At 40.0% G+C, this 26,301-nt stretch overlaps 1 protein-coding gene across 2 annotated transcripts; it reads right to left on the bottom strand.

Annotated features, from left to right (window-relative positions):
- Nucleotides 1–12,993: 12,993 nt before the first annotated feature.
- Nucleotides 12,994–25,972, bottom strand: LOC132978924 (phospholipid phosphatase 3-like). Of its 2 annotated transcripts, none has more exons than XM_061044290.1 (6): nucleotides 25,637–25,972; nucleotides 20,415–20,569; nucleotides 15,956–16,236; nucleotides 15,811–15,868; nucleotides 15,519–15,695; nucleotides 12,994–15,001 (listed from the first exon to the last, which is right to left on the bottom strand). In XM_061044290.1, exons 1-6 carry the CDS (start codon nucleotides 25,773–25,775, stop codon nucleotides 14,873–14,875), a joined length of 939 nt encoding a protein of 312 aa, XP_060900273.1. In that variant the 5' UTR covers nucleotides 25,776–25,972; the 3' UTR covers nucleotides 12,994–14,872. The 2 variants fall into 2 exon arrangements, with proteins under 2 accessions (XP_060900273.1, XP_060900272.1); XM_061044289.1 differs by lacking the exon at nucleotides 20,415–20,569 and adding an exon at nucleotides 19,398–19,555 and having other exon boundaries at nucleotides 25,637–25,968.
- Between the last annotated feature and the right edge of the window lie 329 nt (nucleotides 25,973–26,301).

Raw genomic sequence — 26,301 nt, 5'->3', positions numbered from 1 at the left:
ATGACTGTGCATGATTTAAACATTAAAAATAAATGTATTTTACTTGTACCATCTATGACAGATTTATGCCCCCCCTCCTCCCCAGACACACCAGTTGTTCTTCTGAGAGAAAGGAAACCGGCTCAAACACACTCTGACTTTTGGTCTTTATGAAAAGCTTCTTTTGACTTGTTCTGGTACTTTGCGTGATCAGAATCAGCCTATTCATTTAGCTTGTTTCCTCTGAAATGACCACTAGATGGCAGCAGACATTCAACATTTCTGAGCACTTAGGATACCTAAGGATGATATCGTCAGAGGATTGAACAATCAGGCTGAATTTTTTTTTTGCTCCTTTGGGGACACTTTCATTAGGTGTGTTTTCTTTAGGGTTCAGTTCAGGTTTCACTGATGAGGCTGTGAGAAACACAAGCAGGACTGAAAACTGAGCCTGAGTCAACACTGTGAGGTCACCTCATCTAGTTATGAATCATAAATATGTTTTCTGTAATTTTACCGGAGAGTCTCCGGCCATTAATTGTCTTTGTTTATTGACAAAAGTCTCGACTGCTGCGAACAACTACCATGATTTCATCAGGGTAACATATAAGCCATATTTGAGAGAAAAATCATGTTATTCCATTACGATGAACAGCAAGTGAAATAATTAAGTCAAGAGTAGGTAAAAGAAAACCAGGTTACTCCATCTCCAGGTGAGGCTGTAAAATATGACCCACGTACATGTTTCCTGGGCAGCTCAGAGTGACCCTGAGGTCTTCATTACATGAGGTAGAGTAATCATAAAAATGCTACACATAGAAAGAATTATGTTTTTTACGAGCTGGGGCCTCTAACTTCCAGTTTTGAGGAAATCATAAAGTTACACAAACATGAAAAAGTGGTCAAAGAGTGGATGTCATTGATAGGGCAGCATTATGAGCAGATAAGATTTTACAACTTCTGTCGCTGCGATTAAGTCAGATTTACAGCGAATCATAAAGAGGATGTGGGGTTTATTGGGGGAAGTTGGATTTTTTTTATTTATTGTTTTTAACCGAATCGTGAACGTGTAGAGCAGATAAATTAATATTTATGGGGATATTTTATGCCTCCCATACTTTTGGACATATAATGTTACTATGTTGGATTTTTTTGCTAAACTTGGCAGAAGTTTCAAATAATGACGTAAACATATGTAAACACATGCTAAAAAAAGTCTGTAGGTGTGCTTATTGCATTTTTGGTATTTAGCAAAGACGAAAAGTCTGACAAAGTCTCCAGGCCAACACGACTTTCAAAGGGTATACCCAGTAGCAAAGTCTCTCCCTCCGTGACACTTCCCTGCATGCGACTATTCAAGGGTTTTTCAATATATTTGTGAAAAGTTGATTTTGTTTTGAAAGAAATTTTAATGTGTTTCCAAAAGGAGAAAGTACCAAACAACATGCGGCCCAGGTGCCTGTCTGTTTACGGCACTTCACGGAGGACGCTTCCTCAGCAAAGCCCAGCCTGAAGCAGCATTCCCGGGTAAGCTAACGCTAACAACTGGGGCTGTTCCAGCTATAACAGGCTGCATTTAGGAGACATAACCACAAGCAGTAAGTTGTGTTTAAATCACATCTCTGAAATGTGAAAACAATTTCAGTGCAGACAATGTTTTGCTAGCTGTAGCACGCTAGGGGGCTAATGGTTATTAGCACAGGGGGCTAAAAGAAGAGCCAGGCATTAATCTGTCAGATATATGAACTTATTTCATACATGTGTCCTATCTGTTAAAAACAGTATTCATAATTTGTTTTTTGTTTTTCATGTAGGAAAGAACCAAAAACACTATTATGCTACGTGGTTCTCATACCGCAAAAGTACTCCTTCACTAATAGTGCAGGGCACTAACAGAATATGTCTGCCACTTGTGGACTGAATTTATGATGATGACACAAACAGAAAAAGGGAAGATTAGAAAAAGCATAGGTAGGCTATTTGAACTTCCTCCTAATGCCCCGGTGTTTAAGCTTGAAGCGTGGCGTGTGTGTGTCTTTGCATGCTGAGTCAAGGGGTCAGAAAAACAACATAACAACTGAGGCCACTGGGTCAGGAAATCCTGCAGGTTCACATGGTCCGTGGAAAGCGCTCACATACAAACAAAGCCAAATCAGGGAGAGAGGGAGGCAGGGTAACCCTCGACCTTTACAGCACAATTAGGCCTGAAGAATAAGTATCCCAAGAAAAATAAGCTCCCACGTGTGGAAACCTTCACCTGTCACATTTAGAAAACCCAAGACAAAAGAGCTTAATTTTCCATTCAAAATCACAATTTGGAACTGACTTCAGAGACAAATTTCGGGGCTGCGTATTTGGAAATACACTTATTCACTTAATAGTTAGACTTGAAGATTAATGCCACTTGAATGTCGAAGAGACAAATTAACCTTCCCTAAATTTCTTCAAAAGAGCGAAAAAAGCATATAACCCAAAATGCCAAACCTTTCCATTAATGATCTATCTGACATTTTTGGGGGTTTATGGGGAAAAAAGGCCCAGGATTTAAAGGGAAACAGTAAGTTAATAACTCCCACTGCTGGTGAATTTTAAGCTGGGTGATCATGCTGTTCTGTGCATCTGTTTTCATTTAGGAACCTACAGAGAGATTAAATGACTGTGGAACCGTAATGGATCTCATATGTATGGAGAGGCCCATTTACATCCTGTAATTGTGCTGTGTTTATTCAATGACATAAAGCACAGCTCCCGGAGCTGAGAAAACACATAAATACAGTATTTACAATGCGTGAGAACTGTACCAAGAAGTCCATGAATTTCCACCGAAAGATTGCAAATATGAAATGAATCAACCTCAACGTGTATATTAAACTGCCACATTAAGACAAAATAAAACCAGAGGTGCACATTGTTTGGATGCATGACATTCACAAACAGATAGTCCATGTTTTCTGACTGCAGGGTCAACAATTGATTGTGTCTGCATCAATCTTTGTTGTTTAAACAGATGGCAGCGGCACCAAAGAGCTTGTGCTGTGCCTGATCGAATGCTTGATAGGAAAGCCCAGAGGAGCCCATGTCAGAGGCCACAGGGGCCAGTAGATTCTAAGCACATTAACATTCCTGAATAAATAACCTTGGGGAATGTTATTGTGGAGATGTTAAACAGGATTTTCCTCCCCAAGCCCAAGAGGACAGCCAGGCATCACTCTGGCATCTCCATCGCCCCAGGTTAAGACGAGCTAAAGGACATAGTGCCAAAAATAAGAGGTTCCTAAACTCCCAATATCCCATTCTTACTTGTGTAAAAATGTCAGCATATTGCACAATATGAAGGAATGCGGGTTTTATGGCTCTACTGGTACAACCACATTTCTCATTGTCTATGCGATATTGGACCAGTTGTTGTCGGCTCAACAGAAAACCCCACATTTATGCTTTCAGAAATACTTCAGAGGACAGTATGGATTTGACCTTATTTTCCACTTGTAGAAACATGTGTCCTTAAAATCTGACTTATTTGACTTTCAGAGAGAGCAGAGGTAGTAGAGTAATGTCAAGTTAATTCATTAAAGCTTTAAATCACAAATTTGTTTCAAGGGCTTTTGGAATCTTTTTTAGCAAAAACCTTCATCTTAGAACCATCCATCCATTGTCTGTACTTCTGCTTATACTTCTGCGATATAATATCGACCGATAGTAGCTTATCCAGTAACTATTGCATCGGTTAATTTAACAGCAGATTTGTGCCAATGTTACTAGATATATTCACCAGTCAAATAGTATTCCATAAGAGTATCGTTGTATTAAACTAGCAGTTCTCTTCACCAGCAAATTGTGCTTTATGGATTACAACAAGCATCATCACTCTCCAGAGTACCAGGCAGTGATGCACGTACATGTTCAGTTACTTTCCAGTTGAGTGACCGTCTTATCTTCCTTATAATGTATTCCACAAGTGTTTGATAACTGCATTTGAGGGATCAACACAATACAAGTGTCTGTCTATATCTATCTCTACAGATCTACCATTGATCTAAGAAAGATATCGCCCGATATATATCGGTATCAGATATTTTTCTCTTCCCAATGTCCATATTGGTATTGGCTCCAAAAATCCCATATCGCACTTGTACTTTTCTCCCTGTGTAATTATAAGCTTAGAGTATACCCTAATTCTTGTATTTGTTCCACAGAATATCAGTGTTGTTTACAGCATTTCAGATTTGTTTCAGAGTACTTTTCCAGCATTTATTAGCCTACCATTGAGTGATTATGGATACAGTTTTAGATGTAGTTTCTGGTGTAGTTGAAACATGTTGTGTTGTTGTGAGTCTAAGTGCCTTTTCAGACCTATCGCATGAAGGTCACATTAATGCCATGATTGTTCATTATTATGACTATGCATTTCAATATAGTTACATCATTGTATGGTAATCAACAGATCAATAACTTGTTTAAAGGAAAATACCAATATGCAATCAATACAGAAGTGTCATCATTCATGTATTCAATAATACAAACGTCTGTAATAAAGAAGGCTTCACTAATAGATGTACAACAGAACCATTGATCTAGCCCTAAATCAATATTGACACCACAGGGAGAAAATATGAAGTTTTAAATCAATTTAACTCTCATGTTAGGAATGATCGTCAATATCCCTCTCTCTTCTTTTCAAAACCTGTATTATTATTTTCCTGCACAAACTGTAAACACTATATTGAAACTTTAACGATGAATGCCTTATGTCAGTAACCGTGTGCCTGTTGACACATCCAGATACATGGCATATAATTGACATATTTGGACATAAGTTATTGTCAATCGAACACATTTAGTCGATAAATCAGCCTCATTTGAACTGTTTTTGTTTTCTTGAGAAAATATCTAACTCTTTTGCTAAATTCCAAAATATTTTCATGTTCTTAGAGCTAACTTTGTCCGTTTGCTGGTGCTTAGCAATAAATGTACATTTAGTTGTAGACAGTTTTCTTTTTATTGAAAACCGCTGCCTATGTCTTGGGAAGGAGATGAGGCGAATGCGCCCACCAAACTGTCAATCATTCAGGCAATGACTAAGGCAAATCCAATAACAACTACAACTGCAATTTACACATTTGGCAAAGCCCGCAAGACCAGCGTGACCTGAGGATAAATAATAATAAAATAGAGAAACAAGTTGTACAACATAGATCTCCAATAACTGTAAAACACAGAGGAGTCGAGCCTGGAGTTCCCTGAAAGTGAAAAGACCTTGTGAAGATTAAGTGAAAAGAAGTTGGATTTTGGACTGGAGTTTTTATCTGCTCATGGGTCCTCTTCCTTATTTTTTTTTTTTACAAACTGTGACAATACTAAGGAAGACATACCTTGACAACTACGTGCAGTCCCAGGGAATCCGCAAAGTGCTATGGATGCCCTGAGCATTGAGGAATAATATGCTAAGGAGGGCAAGGGAGGAGCTGCAGGTTCTTTGGCTAAACCTAACCAATGGCTACAGGACAATCTTATACGACCAAGTGAATACAGCTTCTAGTGCAGCTTTTGTATCAACTCTATAACATCAACATCAATTTTAGTGATGTCGTTTCCTTTAGTCATGAACATGCTGGTCAAGAAAGCAGAGAACTCAAATCAGAGAATTTTGAATCAAGTGAGGAGTCTGGTATTCTCATATCAGGGGGTAATGGATGACCTGATAATGACAACTACATCTGTAACAGGCTGCAGATGGATCCGCCAAGGTCCTGAAGGAGTCATGGACCTGGTGTGAACTCCTTGTTTTAGAGGCGTCACAGGCCAGTCACGCTTCATGGCATATAATCTCCTTGGGATTACAGGACTAAACAGGAGGAGATAAATGAATTAAGATCCCAGGTGCTTCAGAGAAGGCGTTAAGATGGCTTCGGTTTTTAAAAAGGTGATCTTTAAACGACGTGCGCTACATGGACTTGAAGGGCCTGTTCAACAATGACTGGGTCACAGAGGCACGGTTGTGTCGAGGTAACGTCACTGATATTGTTTCCAGGTTGCACCAGAAGGTTGTTAATACATTAACATCCACAGCCTAAGTAAACCCTCCACTGTGATTCAAATGTCAAATTAAAAGCATGAGTCACTGCAAGTCAGCATTCAGAGACTGACTTCGGAATGACATGCTCCAACACATCATGAATTAAATCCAGGTTTGTTGTGAATGACATATTTGCCCTCTTTTTTTTTTCAAATTGTATAAGCTCTCAGTGCCATATTCTCCTCGAGTACCAGTCATACTTTCTTTAAAGTGCTATTGTATAGGATAGCAAATGAAATGCAGGACATGTCCAAGAAGTTGCACTGTACAAATTCTTCGCTTTTATATAGACTTTATTGACGTTTTTCGAATTCCACTTTCTAATCACTGTTAAATGACCCAGCAAACAGCTGACTATTGGATCCAAGAGGAATGCTAAACAACAAAACCCTCTGCTGTTGAATGACTACACTTCTACATAGAAAAGCTGTTATTGCCAAATTCTCAGCGTCTTCGCCTCCTAAATCTGTCCTTGTATTTTGTGTTGTGAAAGATGCCTGGGGAGGAGGCATAACCCACTGACGACGCTCCTCCGGATCGACCCGTAACTGTGAGTGCAGCCCGGCGTTAGGAGTAGAGTGCACTCTTCCTCCCCTGGTGAATTGGTGAATCATACATTCCTAATGTTGGAGGTCAGAATTAAGGGAGGACTACAGCTCCAGACACACACTGATGATTGCATGAAATACAGTGGACTTGATTGGGTGATTTTTCTCTCTTAGGCCAAATGAAGGATTTCTGTAAGTAATCTTTCTCCGGGGACATGTATTCATTGCCTGAAAGGGCACAACTGAGCGCCTGCAAAGTGACATGTGAAAGAAAGTGAACAAGGTCAAATGCCTCTGGCCAGGTGCCAAAGGAAATACAGGTTTCAGGGAGAATGAGTGTGGTACCTGAGACGGAAAGTTAATCAGAGAGGAAAATTTAAACCCTGTCTTCCTCACTGCTATTATTTTCTCTTTTTTTATACTGCCTAAAGTTCCCCCTCTGCTGTCTCTGGTTACTGGCTGAGAACACATGAGTCCCTATAGAGGGGATTAAGTTACCATCATTACATTGTTCATTTGAAATGTTTACATTTGATTGCCACATAATGTGTTTTTTTATCTCTTGATAATGTTATCATTAAGAGCCTGAGGATATACAAACTTTGCCCTGTATGCTGACAGAGTTACCTCATTGGTGATAGCAACCAACAGGACCAGCTTCCATCCATCTCCTCATCTAAGATACTGAACAACATGTGGCATAAGAAGATAAAGAGCCTCGCTAGTGAGAGGTTGCGGTGCTGTCAGCAAATAGCTGCCAGTGCCAGGTGAACATATGGAGAGCATCAGAGCACGCTGCTCACGATGTTTGATGAAGTCAATGTTTGTGTTCTGTCAGCAGTATATTCTTCTTGGCCTCTCTCCCATGGGGCTCCTTCAGACACATATGGAGGTGATTTGTTCAAATTCTTCAGCAGGGAACCAAGTAAGAGGGGGGAAATGGCCTTGGGATTTTGGGGTTGGAAATCAGTTTGATAGGTTGAGATTGGGTGAGGGTTTATGTCTTTGGGGGTACAGGGAATGGGGGTTGTATGTGAGAAATGGCTTTCAGAGCGGGTCAAGTAACTTTTTATATATTGTGTTTAGGGATGGAAGTTGCTACATGACTGTGACATCATATAAAACATACTAAGAGTCTAAAACCCCAGAAGTAGAGCCTGTAGTCTCATAAAATGTTGAATAAACCAAATAACTTACTATTCATTTTCCTAGTCTTATACTTCTTTTTGTACTTCCAGTAATACTTGTGAGACAATCCCATTTACATGTTATCTCCACTTGTAAAGCATGACTGTGTTAATCAAAAGACCTATTATCATAACACAGTACCTATGGGCAAGAAGATTTTTGTGTACAAGAAGAATTGGCCACGAACACAGTATCCATTCATCAACAAGGTGCAACATCTGTGAAACATGAAAAGTCACAATTAATTGAAATGATAGAAAACTGCCAATTAAAAACCATTTTTTAAATGGAAAAGGTTAATCCTTTGTGGGCGGCTGTGGCCTGCTGGTAGAGTGGGTTGTCTCTCATTTGAAAGGTGTGTGGTTTGATCCTCAGCTTATGCAGTGTACACTTCGGAGTGTGATTGCGCAATAAGCTGAACCCTAGTGTCTAGCCATAAGTGTGTGAATGTGATAAGTATTTACAGGCAGTTGGGCACTTCATGGAGCAGGCTCTTCCATCAATATGTGAAAATGAGTTCATGGACTTAAGCTTGTGTATGGCTTTTCTAGTGTTCTGACTACTCAAAGCGCTTTTACACCGAATGGTCACACCTAGCCGTTCATACACTGATGGCAGAGTCTGATATGTAAAGTGTCCATAAGTATGACATTAATATGTCTCAATGTCATGTATAGTTTTTAGCATATAGTTAAGATCTTAATTGGTGTCTAGTTTACTTCATACTTGCTTATAATAGTTGTAAATACATTGTACCTTTATCTTTATTTTATATATCCTATATATTCTTATTTTATTTGTATATGCATGCTCTTGTCTGTTACTACTGAAACACTTGGATTTCCCCACTGGGGATCAATAAAGGATGATCTTATCTTATTCATACATATTCACAAGCGGGAGCAACTGTGGGTTAAGTGTCTTGTGACGATTTTATTTGGCACTCTTGTACTTCAGGTCATCATTTAATCTCCTGGGGTCCAAAGTCACTAGAAATTTTAAAATCCATCTTTTTGGATGTCATTTCCTGCGACAAATTCCACCAAGTAAAAATAACCTTCAGCTTCATCAGAGTTGGCAATGGACAAATGTCACAGTAGCTTTTAAGCTGATGCTTTGAGGACCACTAAAGGACGGAAAAACTTTAATAGCAGTAATTGTGTCCTGGGATTCAAGAGAGTGTTTTGAGGAAATCAATAGACTGGCTGACATTAGCATGCATGGGCCCTGTCACCAGCAGTAAAAGACATAAAGAAGGAATGGTTTTGATGGCTAGCTCTTCACACCATGGTGTGATATCGTGGCTAATACTTACATGGTTGTCCCACATGAGATGAATAACTGAAATGTTGATGTCAAGCCGAAAAACATATAGTACAGTACATACAGTATAGTGTTAAACTATGAGCAAAATGTGGGGCCTTTACAATCCAAACCATAATCACACTTTACCCCATATGTACATTAGAGTGTGGCTCAGAGTAGCCATGTCTTCATATCAGCTGTAAGAAAGGTTGTGATGGCAGAGAACTGGCCTCCCTCTTAATGTTTACATTCTCCAGACACAGGGGAGGATGAAGAGAGAGAAAGAGAGGGGGAAAGAGAGGCCGAGGGAGAGAATTAGTTACAGCTGCAGCACTGAAACTCAAAGACATCCAAGAAAAAGGCCTTCTGGGCACGGACACAACATATTACGGCGAACATTATGGTTTAGAGTAGATTTTTATGAGGGGCGTATTTGTGTATTGTGTGTGGATGAGTGAAGGGCAGATAAAGGAGACTTACATAACATTTTTCAGGCCTGCTGTCGTCCCCTTGCTTTTGTTTCAGTCCACTGGAACAGAACTCGTACAAGAAATGAATGTTCTTGTAAACAATAGTTCAGAGGGATGAAAGATTGTGGTGCATTTCTGTGTATACGTAAAGTGTTTCAGGCTGATAATGTCAGTCCTGGAAACTAATTGTGTGCCATGAGCCAAGTAACGAAAAACTCCCTGAACGTCCGAAAGCTTGGCATGGCTGATAAGTCGAGGTCTCCCGGGGAGCCAGCCATCATCATAGTGTTCTTTGAATAAAAAAAACATGCCCAGTGGAGCCATAATGAGGTCACTTATCAGGCAGGGCATTGGGAGGGTGTGCCGCTTCCTCTCAGCATCCCTCCATCTGTCAGGGAGAGGACAAATGACCTCAGCAACGACTGCCAATAATGTCATGTGGCGTCAGACGCTATGACATGCTTCAAGTTGACTGAAGGAGCAGACAGGCCAAACTCTTCTGAAGTACAGCCTGTCCGCAAGAACGAACCGGGTCAGATTTTCTTCTTTTGCTCGAACTCATTTTAACATGAGAAAAAATTTGATCTGATGGATGCTTTTTTTAAGTAAATCTAAAACAAGCCAAGGCTAAGAAGCCTTCATATTGTGAAAAGTAAAAGACAACTACAAAGGCAGTGTAAGCAAGATACTATGTTTGTGTGATGGGGAAGAAAATCAGTTTAGTCAAGTGTTTGCAGTTGTTACAGACAACAATCTTATTGCAGGAGGCGATGTTGGTTTAATTGGGTGTTCTTGTGTGGGGAATCACATCAGAGGAACCACAACAGTGCCACAGAGTTCATGAGAAGAATTTGTAAATCACAAAGAATAATTGCTTCACAAGTAATAGGGGTTAAACTGTGGTAGGAAAACACAACAACAGTTTTTTTTTTCTCTCCAAACCACATGAAAAGGATTCCATTATTAGAATGCTAAGCGCTGCTGATCAAGAATGCCTCTTGGAAACCCAACAGGAAAAATGGGTCCAGTTGAAAACGTGAAAAAAACAAAGCACTGTGCCATGTGTTGGTTGGCTGATTTCTAAAAATATACTCAGCGTGTCGCCTCTATCGCATTCAATTACAACTGAAGATATCTTTGAGAAAATCTGGCACCACTGATGGTCCAATGGAGTGGGTCAAGGCTGGTTCACCGAGATAAACACGTCAAAGTTTTGGGAATGGACGTTTTCATTTGTTGAACAGAGAGAGCAACACTTTTAGAATAAAACGCACTGCCATGTTTGGTAGCAGAGGGTGTTTTATATCTTTGTTTGAATCACTTTGATCAAATGTGCACCACAGTTGGTTAGAAGAGGTAAGAAGGCACACAGGGATTGTAGTATTGAACAAATAATAAAGAATAAATTGGCATTAGGGTAAATATCTCAAATCATCTACTACAAGGAAAGCATTCCCTGTTTTGTAGCCAATCATAACCCTGTAAAAAGTCATTACATAGTAAAAACTGTGTGACAACTTCTGCTCATTGAACTTGTCATGATGATGAAATAGTACACATTATTGAGGAAATGCATTTAGTAGTTGTTCAGAAATATCCTATAAAAACAAAATAGTGTGCTAGAAGAAAGGCTGGACTTTTACCAAAGTTTTTAAGGTTATATCCTACGAGACCTATTTTTGCTTTATTTACTTTGTAAATTGTTCTGCACAAAAACACCACGTTAAATTCATTGTATGTGTAAATGTACTGGGCAATAAAAACTTCTGATTCTGACCATGATTGGCTTTAATGGTAACCCATCCAATAGTCATCGAGATATTTTCGTTTGGGCCTAAGGGGAGAACAGATGTTAAGATCCCCAGAGCCACGATGATAGCATGGCAAAAACCAAAAGTCTAACGCAGACACACACCCTGTGGGGTGTTGTCTGTATCCCATCAAGAAACTAAAAAAGTAATTAAGTTGTTGTCATACCACAAGGAAAGTGCTTCAAAACACTGTCACTCCAGATGGCCATGACAAGATAAGATAGAGATTGCAGTTCTAACTACAACCCTAAAGATGGCTATTAAGATACATGATCAGAGGACCATGAATTTAAAGTATGTGTAAGAAATGTGAGGAGTCTTTTAACATACTGATTCGGCTGTATGACAAATCATCTCTTGATTTCTGGGGCACAAGAGTTAAGAGTTAAGGTCCACAACTTTTAATGAACTATTTAATAAGACAAACCCATGAATGACAATAAATACTGTGTGAAACATACAACACACTCGCTTTCCTTTTTAAACAAATATTTTACTGGCTCCTTTATTGTAGATGTACTGAACATATATAGGCATAGGATAGGATAGGATAATACTTTATTGTAATTTGGGCGTTGCAGCACCACAGACAAGTAAGGTTGTACGTATGTATCTGTATTAAAGAAATACAATAAAAAGAGGATAAAAAAAAAAAGTAGTTCAGGTTTATCCACAAGGGGACAACGATGGATTTTTGTCATTTTCATGCAACCCATTAAGTATTTAAGAAAAAAGGCTTGAATTTTAAATGAAGTGTTAGTGGAATGGCAAGGAGATCACAAAAGTCACACTGCTTAATATTGTGGGGACTAGGAATCATTCATAATTAGGGATTCAATTGAAAAGTTGTTGAGGAATTAAAGTTTGGACCTGAGAGGTAGATTGACCCCCCCAAAAAAATCCTCAGAGTCGTGATGATAGTTTGGCAAAAAATAAAAAGAAACTGAACTATACCACAGAGCTCACACTCTCACACAGGCAGGGTGTAGTCTTACGAGACTTAAGAGACTGAAAACAGTCATTTTGTTGTAGTCATAACACAAGACAGCTGCTAAACAACAGTATCACCCCTGGCTTAAAAACAAAACACATTTTGCAGCTTATTAAACTAATCAAGTCTAATCTGCTCGGCAATGTGCCTGATCCAAAGTGAAATCAATCAGCTTAAGATAGCATGTGAACACACTGACCTAAAACCCAGCTCGTGCTCTGCTGGCACAGGCATGACTTTGAGCTACACAGTACAACCTGCAGATGGTCTAAATATATATGAAGTTTATTCAGGTTTTGTGTGGAGACTAAGTGGTCTGTAAGGATAATACAGAGCAGAGCAGGCTGATTATACTGCTCCTAAGCATTCTCATATGTGAATGTGCTTTGCCACTCTGACATACTTTCTGTGTGGAGTCTATATTATTCCAGAGAGAGCCATTGGGGAGAGGGGTTAAAGTCTGGAATGTACACTATTTCCCCACAGGAAGTGGAGAATGGAAGTCTACCATTGCCCCCACGCCCAGATCTCTCCATCACACGCAAAGTCGCCCGGCTCCTGAATAGAATCAAAATTCAGCAATTCCTGTTCAAAGGAGGAAATAAACCAGCACAGTACGCTGCTGTTGATCTTTTGTGCTTTTAATAAAGACATCATATCTTCAATACATCTTACAGGTTCATTGTACAAAATTTCACATGACATTACAAAAATATTGAAAAGCATTTTTTTAATATAAAAATGTACTGAAGCTTTCTGCTTTGAGAGCTTTGTTTTTCAAAACAAAATTCATATTCACAAGTTGTCAACTAAACTGGAGGACATCTGCAGAGTTGAGCCTCTTTAAAGCAGCATGTTTGACATTTACACAGGTCTCGACACAAGTCATAGTGGGAGTTTCTTCATAAGATACACTGTTTATATACAATAATACAGGGTTGTACAACATATGGCAGCATGAAGACTTTTCCAATGCTGTGTTTAGGAGATTTTCAAGGCGTGTAATAAGAAGGGGACGTTTTCTTTGCAAGAGTTAAATCAAAGTCTGTCTTGGTAACTTTTAACAAAGTTGTGATGATGCATATGTCAGTGGTTTTAAGTTTTTTTTTTTTTTTTTGCTAAAATGCTAATCACACTAATATCATGCAAACATGTTAGCATCATAATTATTTTTAAAAAAGCAATGTCATTCATTTTGACTATAACAAAGCAGAGCCTTTTCAGCGCTTTTGTATTTCTTTATGGGATTTCTTATTTAGTAATACAGATGTGCCAAAATAATACATTTTGTATCTTCTTACTGTTTTGCTAAAGTGTGCTTTGGTGCAGAAATGCTACCATAGATAACCACTGCTCTAGGAGTTCCTTTTTTTATATTATTTAAAAATGTACATTTATGCTTTTGCAGCATACAGTTTGTCACAGGATTTTTCAACAAAGTAAATTCATTACTATGATTAATAACAGTGAAGTTAATGTATTGTGTGTGTTGCTTTGTTTCCACAGTGTTGCTGTCTCTAGTTACATTGTGTCTGTTGGAGCAGGTGCCTGTTCTCTTCTCTGGCTGAAGAGAGGCACACTTTGTAGGCTATGAACACTGAAATATATAGACATGACATTAATAGACACTGGCACGCTCACAGAAAAGCCTCACCCAAACACACAGACATACACAGGAGTATACATAAAGAACACACACACACACACACACACTCTGACCTAACACCCGTGAGCACCCGCCTGGTACATATAACAGACAGTCATTTCATTAAATGGCTCAGTGGGGGCTCGTCCTAGCCAGCAGAAAGAGGCCCACATCCAACACATACACTCTCACTGTACTTTCCATCTACTGTAAATTATGTGCGCCTTCTATGGAACACTACATCATGGACATAATAAAAGCTTTCAAAGTATAACAAAGCTTTTCAAAGCTTCACTTCAGGTCATTCAAGTGGTGACAAACAGTACTGAGTTGAGCTAAAATAGTGCTATAAATCACACACACGATGCCTATGTTTGTAATAAAGCCAAACAAAAACACCATCCTTCATGAAATCAAGGAATTCGTTTTTTTGTCACGAGTTAGCTCCCGTGCTAAATGCAGCTGAGGGGAGAAGGCACAAAAGTTTGTTTACAGCTGCCGATTCTCAGTTTTGTTTGATTGCAGACTGTAGTGTCCATGGAAAGGTCTTGACAGAGGAGAATCTCCATTAATCTTCAGAACAGCAGAGGAACAAATACCCCTGGTCCTCTCTCTACTTTTTCCACATTTGAATGTCCAATGAGACATGAGGAACAAGATTAAGAAATTCCATGGAGAGAGACAGGCTTGCTCAACAGTTTTCCGTGGTCTCTTCTCATCCTCTGAGGTGATCAAGAGTCCATATTTGTCTGCATTATCAGGATTGTTGGAGTTTGTTTTATCCAGTATTGACCAGTGGCTGTAGTAGTGATTTAAATGGCACAGGCCAGGGTTATGTACAGTCAGTTTGCAGTCTTCTCTATGCTAAGATGAGATGGTTGCTCCGCTCTCTGATGTCTGCTGGAGGAACAAGGTCTTTCTTCACTGGGGTGGGCAATAGTGTAGAACGTCTACCTTTGGGTTTGAACAAATCAGAGACAAAAAATACCTGTAGAGGGAATAAAAGAAACATAAATTGACAATGTGTCTTGGCAGTTAATGAAGATTTAAAAACTAAACTCAACTTAATATCAACACGTGTCCTATAACAAACTTACAGAAGAGATGAATAAACAAACCTGGTTTTAATTGGATAGTGATACATCATTATTGCCTAGGTGTGTTAGCTTGAATAAAGAAGTTGCTAGTATTTACATGTAGTTCTCCTTTTGTGTTAACACGTCCATGTACATATAATAAACGGCATTCCTCAAGGTTTTGTATGTGGTCCTTTTCTATTCCCATTGACAGTCATTCACTTAACAAAAAATTTAACACAATCACAATTTCACTGTAAGGTACACAACAGCTCATGTGTACATATTGACCTAAATGATTTTTTAAGGCCTTTGTAACTAACATGATAATCATTATTGTTTAACTGGAAAACAAGACAAATCACAACATTATGTTTGGGACCCTTCAAAATAAGAATGACTTGAAGATAACATATTAAAACAACTCACTATGCAGTAGGCCACCAGAGCTCCCTGTACAAAGCCAGCCAAGACATCTGTGGGGTGGTGCTTGTGATCAGACACACGGGACAGGCCGGTGTAGAAAGACATCATGATGAGGGTGAACTGGGTCAGAGGTCGCAGGAGACGGGCACCATGCCAGGTGAAACGAGACTGCAGGTAAAACTGTAAGAGACAGAATTGTGATGAGATACAAACTCTTCACTTTCAATGTGGTGTCGTTTTAGATTCATGGTACAACAGAATGCACTTGTATGTTATTATCAATCTAGTAACTCACCACCAGGTACAGCATGGTGTACATGGAGAATGATGCATGTCCAGAGAAGAAAGACTTCCTGAGAAGAAGAGCACAATCAGCTCTTGCTACAGCTCGAATTGTTACATCAAACATTTCCATATTAGTGTATAGTTTTGGTATTTACCTGGCCTCCTGCACTTTGCTCTCTGGCCCCTGACACTGGTAATCAGTGATGTATCCCAGGGAGCAGTTGATAGTGGAGAAGTCAGGCTTGCACACATCGAGGAAATGAGGGCGCATGCGGCCCACTGACACTTTGGCGATGTCAGTGAAGGACTGGCTGATGGCACAGCCGAAGATGAACACGCCCACCTGCTTGTAGAGAGCAGAAATGTAGGGGTTCCCTACAAAAGACTTGGATCCCTCGTTCAGATAGTAGATCCTGTAGCTTTCCCCAATGATAATCTAAAGGGACGAAAGAGAGGGTAACGTCAGTGAGTATCGGGATTCTGACATAGTCCAAGTCCATGTGTCCAACCCAATCCCTTAGCACTTAGCTTTACGTCTCATGAGGAGCAAGTGAAAATGTGTGATTATAGAGGGTGGCCAAATTATTTCTTAAGGAATGGAACAGCTCTTTAAATTTTGCTTCTTTGACAGAAACATTAGTTGGCCAGCACAGTACTGTATGGTGCTCATATTTTACATGTCATTTCACGCCGGTTTTTTTTATTAATTGACTGAGCAACCTGTAGTTGTAAAGTCTTTTTTAGAATTTTTTGTCAGGTCAGTTTTTGTACCACTAAAAGACTGTTAGCTGTGACAGCAGACTGTTTCAAGTAATTCCAGCACTGCACAATGACAGAATGTGTGTATTAAAGACTTATAATTCTCCATGAACAAGCCTCCAAGCACAAGGAGATCTTACACTGAAGTGATGAATGTGATTAAAGAAACATTTTTCTAACTCAAAATGTAACTGTGAAACTTAAAATAGAATTTCCTGTGAGTTCCCTTGAAGTGGTTTGAAGATACCTAATTTATATAGAAATGTGTTCAATGGTGTCATTCTACGTCTGAGAGAAAACAGTGAGACGACGTGGGAGGCAACTCAAACTGTTCACCGTGTATAGTTTTCTGTAAAAGTGTAAATAAACCACAGTCTAAAACCGACGATTGACGTGTAAGGCGCACTTAGGGGGGAGCTGGACGGCCATAACACACAACAGCTGTTCAAGCTCAAAAAACGTCTTCCACACCACCTCTCATCCCCTGTTGTCTCCTTGTGGCATACAAATGAAAGTGTGGAAGAGGAGTCCGAACAAGGGAGTGGGGAGACAGAAAGTCAGGGGGGTGGGAGCAAAGTGAGTAAAAAGGAGGATAGAAAGAAAAAAGTAAGAAATATAGAAAGAGTTACGAAGTATAAGGAGTCCAAAGTAGGAGAGGAGGATATAAGAAAAGAAGGTGAAAGGTGAGCGGTGGAATGAGGAACGGGAGGGAGGGTGTGGAAGTGGTGGGGGAGGCACCGCTGGTTTTAATCAGCAGAAATGCTGAGCTAGGCGATGTGTCTGATTTTGGTGGCCAGACTCCACCAGGCGCACGTCGGGGGCACGTTTGTTTTTCACCGCTCCGGCTGTCTCCCTGAAAGGTCTCCGATTTCACAAGGGATGTCTGACTGTTTTCATGTTAGTATCTCAGTTTCATCAGACATTCTTTCGTGGGGCGCAGAACTAAGTCTCATTCTGGGAAACACTCTGCGCTCAGGGATAGCCTCTAAGGAGATTTAACAAGCTGATAGAGTGTGTTGTTTCCACCATCCAGGCCTTTAGAGCCGGCTCTATAAAGTCCAGCTGCTTTCATGGGAAAGAAGGAAAGTGGGAGAAAACACATCTGGTTCCCCTTGTGTGAAAGATTTAACCGTGTGAATGAATAAATAAATTGGAATTGTAGGATATGTAGCTGTTACACTAAAACCTCAAGAGATAATCATGGGGACGACGCGTTGATTAGTGGCTCATGTCAAATGTCTTTTATTTTTAAAGTAACACCATGACGTTTTGAAGTTCCACTAAAAAAAGACGTGCATAAATTGTAAGCGATGTGGCCTCTCGTGTTTCTCACATCCATTCAGTGGGAAATAAAGCACTGCATAAACCAATGTTGGTGTTTTCTGGTTCAGGAAACACAAAGGTGGGTCAGAACACTTTGGGGGGGGGGGGGGGGATGATTGTAAAGTCACGTTTTGTTAGGGGAAAATAAGATATCTGGCAAAGTCTTCTTGTTTGGGGCCTTCACCACAATTCCACCCCACCAATTACAGTATTTAACCGAACAACCATTGCGTCAACCATAATTACACAGGCACACCCGCAGCCCATATCGCAGTCTGCTCTCCAAGGGGACTAAAGGCTCCAAGGAGAGAAGATGCCATGAGGCAAGGCACCTTCCTGATGTCAATCTGCTGGGCGACAACTGTCAATGCTTAAGAGTTTATACAGCTAAGTGCATGTCACAAGAATTATTTTTGGTAGCCTATTGTTAAAGTATCTCCTATCACTTGACTTAATTCAAATTGTAGCTCATGTGTTAGTGCCTATTGTCCAACACATTATAACTACATAGTTATTTAGGTTTTAAATTGATTTTTAATTTTGTCACTTGTAAATCTAAACAGTTCAAATGGTCATTTTCTTAAGTTGTTCAATTGATCAGTAAAGTAGTTTTAAAATGAATATATGGCTTTAGGTATCAGTGAGTATTGATGTCAGGATAAAGATTTGTTATAACTTTCTACTGTCATTTGGAGAAATGTTGACTACACTGTATATATTATAAAAAAGCTGTGTGTCAGTATCCATACAGGATTTTTTGGAGTCACAGTCCAGCGGGGATTTCAGAAGTATTTCGAGTGAGCTCAAAAAAAACAACTTCAAATTGAAGTCATCTGTGTTGAGTCTAAGACGGTTAACATTCCAACCATTTTAAGGCAGTGTAAAAACAAAACAGAAGCATTTTCAAAAGCAACGGTGTAAAAATGATTGGAGCAGATGGAGAGTTGTGACTCAACCTTTGAGCAAATAGAGAACATTAAGTTACATTGTGCAGATTTTTGATACAGCATCACTGTTTTCTCACAGGGGATTAGAAAAACACTTTGATTGCTCAGGTGTCCTAATCACCTGAGTAATCTCAGGCACATAAAGAAAAGCTTGGACAAATGTTGACTGTTTTTCTTTTTTTTTTTTTTTTAAATCTGGAATGTGCTGAAGCCAACCAGACCACAGGTGTGGAGAGGTGTTGAATCAGATAATCTCAGTTTATTCCCTCAATGACCCAACTGTCTGATAAAGCCCTCAGATGGAGTGTGCACAAGAGTGTTTCTCTGAACATGATTGCAGTAGTAATGAGCAGGTTTGAGAAAAAAACATGAACACTTGCTGTTATAATCATTGATAGAACAGTTTGAAACCTTCACATCGTTACCATATGATGTGTTGTTAAAATGTGACTGTTTCATACACAAATGTTGGTTAACATCTCGATTAGGGTGTGCTGCTAGTAACAGTGAAGGCTGCTGAAACCTGAGAAGTGAAGATGACATTAGTGATCAGAGTGAGGTGACTTACAGAGAGTATGGTGATAAGAATGCCAGCAGCGCTAAGCACACCGTCGCTAATGGTGTCTCCATTTTTGGCCGGATACTTGATGGACTCATCGTCGCAGTAAAACCCTCTACGGTAAGGCTGAACAGCGCTGGTCTCAATGACCAAGAAAGGCAGGCCGGCTAGTGTGGAGAAGCAGTGAGCGGCAAAAGAGAGAAAGAAGGGTGGTGGGGATGGGTGAGGGAGAGAGAAAGAGAGATGGAGGTGCCGGGTTAATGATACGCAAATTACAGAGGTCGCAGGTACTAGCAGGAGGCAACCAGGGAACATCTGGGACTGGCTCGATGCATTCTGAGGTTGAGGGTCTAATCAAGAAATAATGACTCCAGCTTTGTTCAATATTCAGTCTAAGTGGGGTCTTTGAGCTCCACTCTTTAAAGACCACTCCTTTGGGGCCATACCTACAGCGACACATTTTCCAAAGCCTGCGTTCTTTTTGTCTGTTTGTTCATCTCTTCAAGCTGCCATTGGCTTCCATTACATTTAATATAGAGCGACAATCACGTGGAAGACATCTTCGGTTGAAATAAAATGTTGTGATCATTTGTTAAGTAATAACAGAATGAAAAAGGATTCATAGTTTTTTTTTTTAAACTGCCCAATTCTGTAAACCCATAAGGTGTAAATACTGCAGGGATATAAAGTCAGAAATCTTCTAATCATATCTCTGTTATCGTTAGTAAGAAATGGCTTTTACAGTTAATTTATTTTTTATTGCTGTAGTGAAATAGATGAAAACCAATGAATGACTCAGCTCTATGTTTCGAAAACAATGTGAAGGCTTATAACAACACACAGTGCTTTGGAAAATGGTTGACAGCAATATAAGGCATGCATGATCTGCTGCTAATGAGGTACAGCGTGCAAAACCACAGAGTCTGCTTTCCCAATCGGTTTGTTTGATGTGTCAACCATTGACTGAATCGAGTTTGTCCCAACATATGCTCTCTGGTTCTCTCGCAGTACCACAACAGGACTTACTGAGACCGTGGGCACAGTGCCGCCCACGGCTGTGAGCACCGCGCTGGACACCGTGCTGCTCTTATAGGTCATTTTGATGCTGTTGTCATTGCAGAAGAATCCTCTCTGGTAAGGCGGGAAGGGAGATTTGTGCAAAAACACTGCAACAAGCAGCACTGTATACATGGGCACACATGAGCAGAGGTCAGACAGATCTGTTGGACCACAGCAGTGGACCGCTGCAGCAAGAAGACATTATGAAGAGGAAGACAAAAACACACAAAGGCAAAGACAGAGAGACATCTCAGACATACAAACAGCTTCAAACAGGCATTCAAGTTACATTTTCAAAACAGACACTTTGGCTGAGAAAATTTGCAAAAATAAACATAACAATTTGCTTCACTTACTATAAAAGCTACATCTTTGTGATTTAAGTGATCCTTTTAATGCTCCGAATAATATCAACTGAGCTTTAACAGTCTGAGTTAGTGCTAGAAGAGTTGGATGGTTGGATATTCTTAAGAGACCATTGCTGCTAACTGACGAAGAAAAAAAAAACAGAAACAGTATCAGAGCCTTCCTTCCTGTCTGCAGAGGCTTTCAAGTGCATTTTAAAAGGACCACTTTAAGATGCCTTCAGGGGGTGTCAGCGTCTGATCAATTTAGTGTCTTTCGCCGCTTAAAGTGGCAAAAAGATCTTATTTATCTCCTGACAACAAACACAGAGTGGGTGTTACTAAAATGCAAGCCAAAGAGGACAGCTTAGTTTCCCCCGTTTACCAAAGGCTTCAAGGGAGTACTTTGAAATTGGAGAGTGGTCGTGGTACCCAGGAGAGCCTTCAAGTCTCTGACAGAATTTGGAAAACACACTTTCAAAATCACTTCAAAGTGAAGTTTAGCTGATCAACGCCCTTTCAAGTCACTCTTTGAATAAATCTGCGATCTGCCGATACAAAGGAAAACAAACATCGGCGCTCTCTCCCTCACACGCTCTCTTCCTCCGTCTCAAAAGCCAGAATTGACCCGGGTGTAGAGGTCAGTGCTACTAAAGGAGGGATAGCTGTGGTGGGGTGGGGGCATGATTTCTCAAACCAAATGTCAACACATGCTTCAGTTGCTGATCCCCTCAACCCCCCTCTGAATCCAGACGTCCACCCACACACACACACACACACACACACACACACACACACACACACACAGCTGATGCTGGCCTTTGAAGGTCCAGCTGGGTTTAGCTCGGGTTACAGCCACGGCTCTGCTGCCTGATGGGAACAGCAGAACCCTGGGTTTCCCTCCACATTCAGCAGGACTCGCATTATTAACTTGCTGATACTTTAAACAAATACCGTTGACGGTAGTACAATCAGATCAGAGCCAAAGTAAGTCTGATGGGGAGAGAAAGGGCAGGGTGGTATGTCTGGGAGTACTGTGACTGTACAAATATATCGTACTTTAATGTGCGCTGAATCCTGAGTGTCTGATCTCTTTTGTTAGCTTAGCCTGGCCATGAACAGAACCCACACAGACCTTCCAAAAACAGGGACCGCCCAAACAACATCGAAAATGGCTGAAATGACTGGAAGTGAAACACCTTAACCTCCGAGTCCTCCCGAACTCTCCAAACATCTCCAAACACGTCCACAGACCAGATTCTAGGGCTTCAACTAAGAAACAGTTTCTTGCTAATTAGTTAGATTATTTTCAAGATTCAACTATTATCAAGTCCATTATACGTCATACTGTATAATGGAATCAGCTAGATTTCTCAGAGGTCAGAGTGGTGTCTTCATGTTACTTTTTTTTTGTCAAAATCATAGTCAAACATCCAAAGACTCAACTTTTGAGAATCAGAAAACAACCATATTTTGACCTTTTTTCTTGAATTATGACTCAAATGCTTAATTGGTTAAAAAAAAAAAAACAGTAAATCATTTGTTTCCTTTCTCTCTTTCAATCTATTAATCAACTCACAGTTTATGCTCTAGTCTACCGGATACCAAGACTCTGACTCTACATGGCAGAGACTGATACTGAATATGAAACTAAGTGTCCACAGCTTTTAAGGCCTCTGCACAGGTCAAGTGCAGCTTCAAACTGTTGGTGAGAAAGAAGGAAAATCAATAACAACCCCAACAAGACGTCTTTTCCAGACATTCAGAAGTGTTTCTTTTTTTACTCTGCTCAGTCCTGCTGCAGCATCAGCATTGCATGTTAGGATTTTCCCCTCCTTCTAACAGCCAGGGGGTAAGGAGGAGGAGGGGGAGGGGGAAGGGGAGGGGGGTTTGCCCTGCCAACAACAACACCAGTCAGCAGGCGTGGGTTTTGCATTAGCTCACCATCAACCCAAAGACAACAGAAACAAACAAAATTGATTCCCCCCCCCACCCCCAAGTTTTCAGTTTCTAATGCAATCCTCAGGTGTCGTATGTCCAGTTTAGCCCTACAGCAGTCTGCTCCACTTGGGAACCCGAAATGAAAATAAGCAATGATGATGACCGTCTCAGGCCAGAACTGTCTCACAGCAACAACAAAAAAGAAAGAAAGAGAGAGACAGGGAGAGAAAGAGAGAGAACTTATCATTAAGACACACTTGTTAGAATTTCCTACACTGTGCCCGTTTGCCTTTGCCCCAGTTGGGCTCTGGTGTTTCCATGTAGCTGCAGTTTGTGGAAACTAGAATCTAGTATAAGCCTCACGCTGAATTAAATCCCCCACCATGTTTGGGAGGCATTGGCCAAAACACCGAGTGTGACTATTAAAGCAAACAGACACACTTTTTCCACTTGCAGGGATCTCTCACCGTCTGGTGTAGAAATGTATACACCTCTCTGAGGTAGTTGTGGTGTATACACAGATGCAGTTGTTTTTACTTGTAGCACCCCCCACACAACCTGTCTGTCTGTCTGTCTGCCTGTCTGTCTGTCAGTCAGTTTGGCCTGCAGCAAAACTTGGTTTCAGAGTGGAGGGTAAACCGGGTGTGTCTGCTCGGGTTGAATAAGTGCATTTGCATTCAATTATAATGTTGGCTGTTCTTCTGTTTTTGTTTTTTTTACATTAATTATTCTGATTCCCAGAAAATGAACAAATAATATAAAACACATGGCAACTGGTGAACATACTTCTATTCCCCTCTGCAGACACAGGCACAAAGAAAAATAGTCATGCAGACACAACTTTAGCACTAAGGTTTGTAACAGTACCAGAATATTAAACTTAGATGTGACACAAGTACAATCAAACAATCTCAGTATCTTCATGGTACATTACATTACAATTGATTTAATCAATATTAAAAACTATAAACTTATTTAGAAGTTAGTTCACTTCATCTCTAACACTTACATTTTTTAAATTCTTTTTTATTTTTAAAGGTCAACATATCCGACTGCTCTTAATTCTTTGTAAATTCATTTTAAATGGTTAACCAGATTAACCGAGTAAATATGCTTTCATCTTTTTCTACTTCAAGTTTTGTTTTCGTTAGCACAATAATTAAACAGCATCAAGTTATTTTCTAACTTTACTCTTTACTGTGAATTGTTTCTGAATAAAAAAATGCCTCCTGTTGCCAAAGTTAAAAATAAAGGTAAAACTGAATTTTTTTTTTAAAACCCCCTTTGACCTATCCCAGTGCTGAACCAGGGCAAACGCAAATGGAAACAATGTAAGAAGATTAACTTGAAAACATGAAAGCCACCTGCAAAGGCTTAATAGAAACTGACCCCTAACGCCTCACGAGAGGCTCGGACAAACAAACAGAAAAACTGCTGTATACTTTCTCAGTCAGGTTCCAGTTTCACTCTGCTCTAAATGTGAGGTGAATTTCTCCTCGTGTGTACTGACTCATGTTATCTTTACTGGTCTCTTCTGGGATCACAGTGAGATCAAACCCTGGATGCTGAAATATACGGGATCTGCAATCAGTGTGAGAGAAATGAGGAGTGGTGTTTACAAGTACAAGCCCTCCATTTCCTCCTTGTGGTCGCTTGTGTAACACCACATGTTAAGCCAGAGGAATACTGCTGGTTTGCTGACATCCTTCTATGTGGGAAGTGGACAAAGCAAATCATGGGAATTTACCCTCCATTGAAAAATGAAAACTAGACTAGACTAAATATAGCTTGTCAAAAATGATTGCTTACACTGTGGATGTTCCATTGAAATGTTTAAACAATAGCTGGTGCTTTCCCAAGCTATTGCACAAATTGTATTTCTGTACTGAGCCCTGGTTGGCTGTTTGCAAAATGTCATAACTAAAGTTACACGGAACAACGTAACTGGAAAAACATTTTTTCAATATCAAAGACTAAAATAAATGAGTCAAATTAGTGGAAGGTTGTAGGTTAGAGACTGTTAAACTCTTTGAAGTGAACTTGGGCTCAAACTTCAGTGCAAGAAAAACATTTCACCCACTATAACAATCTTAGCCCAGGTTTTGCAGCTGTTGAACATCACAGGACCTGTGCTGATGAACATGCAAACACATTGATGTCTGACCTTTTCACCAATAGCCGTAATTACCACACACACACACACACACACACACACACACACACACACACACACACACACACACACACAGAGTACATGTTCAATGCCAGATGTTGAGATCAAGAGAATTCCAGCTGGTGAGGAATGTGAGCCTTTCTGGAAAATATAATGAGGAGTAAAAGCAGGCAGAGCTACAGTACAGGTGTGTGTGTGGAGACCAAAGAAATATATATCCCTGAAGGAGCAATTCATTAGTTTCCTTTTTGCCAGTGTATAAAATGTTGGTGGGGCTGACTTCCTCTAGCTGGGCTAATGTAATTTATGGAAAATATAGACGTTAAAGCTAACTGTGTGGGCTACTGTTGCTATGACAACTTGTTGCTGTTCGACATAAGAAATTTAGCACAAAAAAATCGTCAATAAAATGTATTCAAAGAATTACGGTAAGTAATTTATCCTTAATAAATATATCACACTAATTACTTATTATTATTATTACTAACTCAGCTTAAATATGCTACACGTACCGTTTGTTGTCCAAAATACATTGGTTAAATACTACAAATGGTTACATGGAAAAATAAAGGTAAATAAAAAAATGTCAGATAGTTAAGTTGAGTTTGGGAGTAAAAGAAAAAGTTACGTATATTACTAACAATCAATGAAAATGTAAAATAAGTCATCCATTCACTGGTGCTCACTCCTCGTTTAAATATGTTATTATAATCAACATGTGTAAGTCTTACCTAAAAACAAGCAGAAGAGATCCACTCCGACCAGTAACTTTCTCCGGCTGTGGTCTTTGCAGTTATTGTTGTTCAGAGAACTCCCGCCGTTCCTCGTCTCGGCTGCCATACTTTTCTCATAAATCAAGCAGCGTTGCATTTAAAACGTGTTGAGTGGTTCAAATCAAAGTAAATGAAAACGTTGTTAGAAGCTATCGCAGTGTTGCGTTTAGTTTATTTTTTTTAATCTACTTTAATCGGCTAACAGAATCCTAAGGAGGAGTAGTCACATGCAGGTCTGTAGTTACTCTGCTATCAGGAGAATACGCTCTTTCAACCACTAGTTCCTCACACTCTCGTTTTCTTCTAACCATCCATTCTCTTTTCCTCCGGGGTAGTGAGAGTCCTGCGACAGCCTTCCAAGAAAGCCACGCCCCCCCGGCCCCTCCTCTTCCAATTAATGCCATATGCCAGCTCCTTCACAGGCTTATTCCCGCAGTCACCTCTGGGTGCTGGGGGATGCTCACTTGGCTTCACCGCGGTAGGGAAAGGGGATTTCACAAAGCAAAGCCAGCCAAATAACAAAGATACAAGGATAGGAGTGCAGTTTGTAAGACTACATGCATGAAGCTTGTTGTTTGTTCTGTTGTAACTCCTTTATTCTATATACAAGCTATTATTTGTTA

This window comes from Labrus mixtus, chromosome 8, assembly GCF_963584025.1.
Source record: "Labrus mixtus chromosome 8, fLabMix1.1, whole genome shotgun sequence".
In the NCBI taxonomy this organism is placed as follows: Eukaryota; Metazoa; Chordata; class Actinopteri; order Labriformes; family Labridae; genus Labrus; species Labrus mixtus.
Note: the sequence above shows the minus strand (reverse complement) of the source record. Positions and strands in the feature narration are given on the sequence as shown.

Bases quoted from the DNA above. Each gene is read 5' to 3' on its own strand.
- LOC132978924 (XM_061044289.1), bottom strand. From the start codon at position 25,775: ATGCAACGCTGCTTGATTTATGAGAAAAGTATGGCAGCCGAGACGAGG. The intron at 19,556-25,636 runs GTAAGACTTACA...TCTCCACACTAG, and splicing joins TCTCTTCTGCTTGTTTTTAG to CCGGCCTGCCTTTCTTGGTC. The intron at 15,002-15,518 runs GTGAGTTGTTTT...TTCCCTCTACAG, and splicing joins CTCTGGTGGCCTACTGCATA to GTATTTTTTGTCTCTGATTT.